Here is a 7,707-nt window from a genome sequence, read left to right as displayed (position 1 = left end):
TATATATATACACATACATATACATACTTACTTGATCACATATGATGTCCCATTTCTTTTCGTTGTCATATTGTTTTAACAGTTTCGCCTTATCCGGTGGTAGATCCATGGAGGCCTGCAATACAAGAAACGCTAAATTTTAATCTATCAGCATATATGTGTGATAGATAGTCTATTTTATCAATTTTATAAATTTTGTGTTTTTTAAATTTTTTAATGTTACAAATATGGAAAATATAATTTCCTATGTTTTTTCTACTTATTATTGTAATAATTCAAATTGATTAATATTTGTCTAAAATAATTTTAAATATACAATAAATTTTTTATAGAACAGAAATTTTTTATTTGAATTAAAGTAATCAAATTTTAAAAGACTCAAGACATTTCTTTCATTTCTTTTCGAATATGTATTAATAAGAAATTTCAGATATCTTAAATACAATAAATTTTTTGTATAAAAATGTTATATAATTGAAATTATAGATATATATAACACTTCTCAAGATTTAATTAAACCGCGTTAATATTGTTTTTCTTTGCGATCAATTAAAAGCTGACTAATGTTCCTATTTATAATTGCAATCCTCACTAATTCTACTTTTTAACTGCCGATTTGTCAAAATATGAAGCACTTTTCTCTTTTTTTTTTTATTTCAAATATTGGTCCTACCAACTTAATATTAAGTTAGTCGCACTACGATTTTTTTCTTAATGGCACATAATATTATACAAAATTGTCATTAATGATACAATTTAGTACAAAATAAGTATTAAATATTCTGATTTGATTTTGCTAGTTTAGTGCTGCCAGCTTTATAGAACTTAAAAAAAATTTTGCCGCACAATTTTGTAAAATTGGATATGTATGTAAATTCACATCGAAATATTTAAGCACTAAGACCGTTTTGTCCGAAAATAGGATTATTTCTTTTAATTTATTTATTTTTCTCAATTTAATTATGAATTATAATAGATTATTAACTGCTCCCTAGTTGCAGCATGTCAGTTAGTAACGCCCAGGATCCTCTGTGTAGCAATCATTGTACTTTACCAAGCCGATACCCTCATCCTCACCCACGTCATGCCTGAACAAATTTATATGTGTGTGATGGGTAGAAAGAAGAAGGAAAAAGAGAAAGAGTGAAAGGGTAATGACCCGGAAGAAAGAGAAACGCATTGGATTAATAGATGGTAGGGGGACATTGGAGAAAACAAAAAAAAAAGGAAACGGACTTGTTTTTGAGATACGAATATGTTCAATGAGTATACATGAGAAAAATATTAGTTGAGAAGAAATAAAGGAAAGAATGCGAGGAAGAAAGAGAGAGATAAAAGAATTTCTGTTCAGAGAACAAATTTGTGAAGAAAGGAAAAATGTATCCCTATAACATGAAAACTGAAGAAGATAAGAAGAAACTGAGATACGTAGATGACAAAAAATAATATAATAAATTAATATAAACAAAATAATTTCGATATGTATAACGACAAAAAAAACTGCAAGGAGAAAGAAGAATGATTTAACAATTTACGTAAATAGAGAAAAAGGAGTATAAAAAAATATGATAAAAAACATTGTGTATTTGTGTTAGAAACAGTCCATTCATGTTCTTGTAACTCGCTTCACGATGGAAAGTTATTACGCAAGAAGGGGAGTGTTCAGAATAGTTCTTAACACTACATGTAACAGAGATAAGACATTGTTTTTTTAAATATTTTGTTAATAATTTTTTAATGAATAATACATAAGCGATGGTTAAAATCTTGACAAGGCCATTGAATTTTGAAAAGACTGACCTTAAAATAATATTTATCCATAAAATAACATTGTATTTTTTTATTACAATATTTATAATGCAGGGTGATAAAAACTAATGTTTTTTTTTTTTTTTTTATAAAACATTATGTTTCTTCTTAAATATGTTTTCAATATTTCAAATATGCTTTAAACATATTAAAAACTATAATTAAGCATGTTTTAAACTGTTTAAAACATGTTTTTTACCAACCCTGTTATAATAGAATTATCATAAAGTTTGTAATTATAAAAAATAATGTTTTGAATTAAAAATTATATAATAAAATAAAAAGTAATGCATGCTTTTATTTCCAAATTTAGAAAAAACTATATTTCTAAGAGTGTTACGAATAGTCTGTATATAGGAAATTATATTCTTTTTTTTTAGAAAGCCGAAAAGTTACGCTCTAGTATCTACAGATTTCATCGTTGCGCCATTATTTTACACGCGCCATTAATATTACTACTTACTTACTTGATAATATAAAACATTATAAAAACATACAAATATAAAGTACTAGCTTTATATAATTCTGTCTTGAAAAGCACTAAATTTGTGGCCTATTCCGAACTTGATTTTCGATGGTGGGAGGTCCAGTTTAATAGACGTCTTTAAACGGTACATGTAGAAAATTTAAGGAAGTTACCCTTTTTCTACGTTCAACTATATGTTAGAGAGTCAAAATTTGAGAGAAAATTTTTATTAAATTTAACATATTTCACATGTCTTATACGATCTATTTAATTTGTGTGTTAATTTAACACAAGATAAATATTTTAGAAGGTAACATATTATTTAAAAAGATAATACTGTCAGTTTTAAACCAACCGTGGAAGCATTTTTTTTTTCAATAAAATTAACATTTATAATATGTTAAATTAACATATATTCTATTTATTCACCTTAAATTAAAACACATTATTTTTATGTTATTTGTTCATTTATTCATAAAATGTGTTATTTTGATATTAAGAAATATTGAGAATATCAATTTGACACGAACTATTTAAATAACATAATCATATTATGTTAAATTGGCACTCGAATATGTTAAAAAATTCGACAAAAGGTTTAACAAGGATTTCAGTGGATGATTTTCAATACAAATACGAAATATTTTTTTATTATGTATAATTGAATAATAAATTTAGTATTGACGATATTACTTGATGTAATTGTTAATCTATAAAAATTATATTTAAAGCTGTTCATTTCGATATTTTTATTTTAATTAAAATAATTCTTTGATATTATATTGAATTATTGAATATTAATACAGTTCGCGCGCGTAGCGTTCGCGTTTTCGCGTTCCGTATGGATCGCGTTCTCGTCGCATTGTTATTTCTCTACGGAAATAACAACACTTCTGTATTTAGAAACCAGAACTTTAATGACGGAACTATCAGTACAATGATAAAGTCAGATAAAGCCCAGAAACCTAACGGAACGAAACTCTCGTCCTGTCGATTCTAAATCCAGGCACGGAGAACCGACGCGCGCTACTTCTTGAACTTCATGCAAACTCGAGAAAATTTTACGGCGCAAAGTTTCGCGGGCGTAATAATATTATTAAAGATATTAGAATATATTGACTTAAAAAAATATAACAACATTTTGATGAGTAAAATCGTTGTATCAAACAATTCTAATAATTTAAAATTAAAATAATATTTATTTTCGAAATAAGCCTTAGATTAAATTCTTATATCGCTATAAGATTTTTTGTACATCGCGCCTTATCGATCGAGTGTTAAGATGTTGAACTACTCTCTAATATACATTCAATTAAATTGAATTAATATTTCAGAAAATAAATTGAGAGCCGATGAAATTATCGGATTCACACAATCAATCTGAAACAAATAATCCCCCCAAATTCTCCCAAATCTTAAAAAACTGTAATAAACTAAAAATATTTTCTGAAATATTAATTCAATTTAATTGAATGTATATTAGAGAGTAGTTCAACATCTTAACACTCGATCGATAAGGCGCGATGTACGAAAAATCTTATATTGATATTTTCGATCCTTGTTCCAATCATATTCTTATATCGCGATAAGCTTTATTATTAAAAGCTGTATAGTTGTAATACCATGTAAAATTTTAGTAGCTATAAACAAACACACAAAAAAAAGCCATTTTTTTTTTATTAAAAAATATAATAATAATATCTTATGAGAAAGAGATAAAAAAAATAATGCGTTTCTACGTCTTTCCGTGCATCAAGTTCAAAGAACAATTGTTCTTTATAGTCGCAACGAAAAACAGCGAGCGACTGAGGTTCATTTAACAACGACTGTCTCTTTCTGCGATTATGATGCACATTGCGATTACACTGGGGTTTCTTATAACGCTCTAATATGCAGACAGTGTGTAACGCAGCTCTACATATGCGGACCGGACGGAAAGCCCATGCTCGTAATTCCATGCTCGAATTCTTTTTTGCACAAAAAATATTGCAACGCTCGTCGCCGACAACATGTCGACTCGCATCGTCATGTGCGATGCAGTTCGAATAAAATATTCTCTTTTCTTTTCAACTTGCCTTAGCATACAATAATCGGAGATTATCGATCATCTCTTACGATTTAACATCAAACGAGAAGAGAGAGAAGGGGGGTCAGCTCTAGAAATACAGCCAATATGCAATATGTATAATATATGTAATTATTATTGACGCATCTTTACTGACTGTAATAAAGAGCACCGTTTATTAAAATTAAAGAGAGAATTAGCGCTTTCTCATTCAAGACCTATTAAAATACTACAAATTGCTAAAACTACAAATTGCATTCGAGATGACTTTGATCGCTGGTCTTTGCATCTAAATAAAACAAATCATTCTAAGACTTATATTGTGATATAATATAAATCACACAATTATATCAATGAAACGATTAATTTAGCGTTAAAACCTTTAATATTTTGTATTTAATTCATGTATTTATATATTATTTCTATAATATAATATAATCTAATGAATTATATTAGTAAAAAAAAAGACTCATTTTCGACACGTTAAAGACTATTTATAAAATAAAAAGATTACTCTTTATGTGCAAAGTTACTTTATTAATATTTTAGGCATTGACAAAATTAGTGCTAAATACTGTAATTTAAACTATGGTTACACAGTTATACAATAATTTTACCTTCATAATTAATTAACAAATTTGATTTTTACTATAATATATATAAATATGGAAATAATTTTATACAATGTGTAACCTCAAAAAATTATTACTTATAAAATAAACAATTTTTTAAATATAAAAATAGTGCACATCAATTTAAATTTCTTTTTTAAAAAAATTTATTTTTACACGCAAATAAAAAAAAAATAAACAAAACAAATAAAATTTACATTCTCATTGAATAAATGGTCAAAATATGTGTTATTAATGTGATTCCTTCAAATATACATAAACGTGCCAAATTAGCTGTACTGTCCAAAAATTTTCACGGCCAAGTAATAACGTTTTAAGCACCATTAGCAGCGACCAGTGTCCCTCGACTGGTAGGCTTTTTTATTTAATGCCCAGGAATAACTCTATTCGCACGTGCACACCATTTGGCTACGGGCCATTTCGCGGCGCGTACACTTGCTCTTCAAACTTTTCTTTGTTCTCTTTCACGAAAAGGAAGTTCTAGCCGGTCGACATTAACGGCGTTGATTTTACATGAGAACTCTGTCATCGCATGTGATAATGATGTGCTCGCCTCTGTGAAGTTGGCTCCACTTTTTTAAAATGTGCATAAAAAATAAACAGAGTTCTGATCTTGAGAACTCCAGAGAGTTCTCAATCTGTTTTAGAAAGAGTTCCGTCGATTACAATGATGAAAACATATCATTTTATCACAATAATCACAGAAAAATAGAATCCTATGAATTAAATTAAATATACGTCTTCGAATGTTTTTTTTAAGATTTAGATTTGTCTCGGCTAATTAAAAGATTTCATCTACTTTCCAGTAGTTAATTTCTTATTGAATGTTATTTTTAAATATTTTTTATGTGCTTGGCATATATTTTTATCTTTGTAATATTTTTTATCAAATTCTAACGTTTTAAATTTTAATAAAATGATATCATAAATCATGAAAGATTCATCATACATTCAGGATACGCGTGCCGGATGTACATAATATTATAACTAGTCATCGTGAATATTCGAATGTCAAGACGTTCGATGATCAAGTAGATAGTGAGCATTACGTATGTGATTATTTTTATTCATTAATAAAAGTAACGTTACTAACACAGGTTAGAGAGAGACGTGATATAAATCTTAATAAATTTTCAGCAATATAATACTGAATGGAAAATAGTTATAGAAATGTATAAATTATGGTAAACATTAAAGTTTAAATGATTAATATCCATTTTTGTCAACGTAACTTTAATCTTTTGTGTGTGTGTGTGTGTGTGTGTGTGTGTGTGTGTGTGTGTGTGTGTGTGTGTGTGTGTGATTTAAATTACTTTTTATCTTTTTCTAGCCCTACAAATTAAAAAAAAAAACAAAATTAAATCAAGATTATAAAATAAATCGTTGATAGAAATGGACATAAGTTAATTAAGCACAACATTTATGTTTAAGTAAACATTAATTTTATTGTTGAGGAATTATTTTACTTTTGTTAAATAAGCATTATATTAAATATTTTTGTGTACCATCGTAAAATCGGTGAAACTATAAGAAAAATAATGATAAAATGCATACATGCAAAATAATTCGTGGCATTTCATACTGGCATTAAATATTAAACTTTCATGAAAATATTTTTCATGAAAACTGTTCAACTTTCGTGCTCGTGAATATTCATTCAAATTTCAAAACGAAGTTTGTACAATTAATATGATCTTTTTGATTGAATTTTTCTTTTATCTAACTGGACCTAACATATTCCACGTACGTATACATACAAAAAAATAACTTTCAATCGTCCGATTTCTGTATAAACAAGAAAAAAATATGTAATACAAAATATTGGGGAAAAATAGAAAAAAAAAATAAAGAAAAAGAAAAAAGTAGGCAAGACGAAAAATGGTGAAAAAGTACTATACATAAAAAATAATTACAGATAAGGTATCGTCTGCTAGGATTGCCGCGCATGAAATTATGAATAAGAAAGAGGGTGTTGCACTCAGTATACTCACGAGCACTTTGGTGAAGCGCCTCTCGAGCTCGAAGGCGTCCGGCATCGGCTGTCTAGGCGCGCTACGCATGCTACCCGTACGCGTGTGAGGTCCGCTCAAGCTGCCCATGCCCATGTTGAGTTGACACGAGTGATGAGGCATGCCAGCCTTCACACCGCCGACGAAAACCTCACGTACACCACCATCGCCCTCCCCGCTGCGACTCTGCACGAAACCCATATTTCCCCTGTAGCGTTCGCGCGCGCGCGCGAGCGCGCTTGTTTGCGCCGGTGAATATTATTATATTACGGACGTACGGACGGAAATCTTCCAAGATATGTCGACTCACTCCACTACTATATTACTAGATTACTCTTGATTACTCGATGCAGCACGGCGCAACGAGAAACGTAATGTAAACGTGTGATGATATACATACGTATATATATATATATACGTATCACACACATACACACACATCATACATACACACGCGCACGCACACACACATGCACTGTCAACGACGGCGCATCACATGCGCATCTACGAGGAAACGTCAACAACGGACACGAACGCAGCAGTGCAGTGCATCCTTCGTCTCGTTCTCGTCGACGCGGTGGAACAGTTAGGAGGAATGCTGGTAAACGGATGAGGCAAGGCAGTTCGTATCGAAACGTGCAACAGGTATCGCCAGGCGGTTGTCCTGGTTGTCCATCGCGAACACCAAGACGTTCGCTATTCTCGCAATGCACGATCCGCCGCGCA

The 7,707-nt window shown here is 29.8% G+C and overlaps 1 protein-coding gene across 2 annotated transcripts in view; it reads right to left on the bottom strand.

The window, feature by feature from the left end:
- Positions 1 to 7,387, bottom strand: part of LOC108752801 (formin-like protein CG32138) — a 27,197-nt gene extending 19,810 nt beyond the window's left edge. Inside the window, exons 1-2 of one of the 2 annotated variants that reach the window (XM_018493906.1) lie at positions 6,964 to 7,387; positions 32 to 115 (exon numbers count right to left, since the gene is read on the bottom strand). In XM_018493906.1, the coding sequence (XP_018349408.1) occupies positions 32 to 115; positions 6,964 to 7,182 (303 nt within the window). In that variant the 5' untranslated portion in view covers positions 7,183 to 7,387. The remainder of the gene's footprint in view (positions 1 to 31; positions 116 to 6,963) is intronic. The other variant, XM_018493898.1, reaches the window with a different exon arrangement.
- Positions 7,388 to 7,707: the final 320 nt, after the last annotated feature.

The sequence above is a fragment of the Trachymyrmex septentrionalis genome, unplaced genomic scaffold (assembly GCF_001594115.1).
Source record: "Trachymyrmex septentrionalis isolate Tsep2-gDNA-1 unplaced genomic scaffold, Tsep1.0 scaffold112, whole genome shotgun sequence".
NCBI lineage: Eukaryota > Metazoa > Arthropoda > Insecta > Hymenoptera > Formicidae > Trachymyrmex > Trachymyrmex septentrionalis.
The sequence above is the reverse complement of the archived record's forward strand: the minus strand, read 5'-3'. Positions and strand labels throughout refer to the sequence as shown.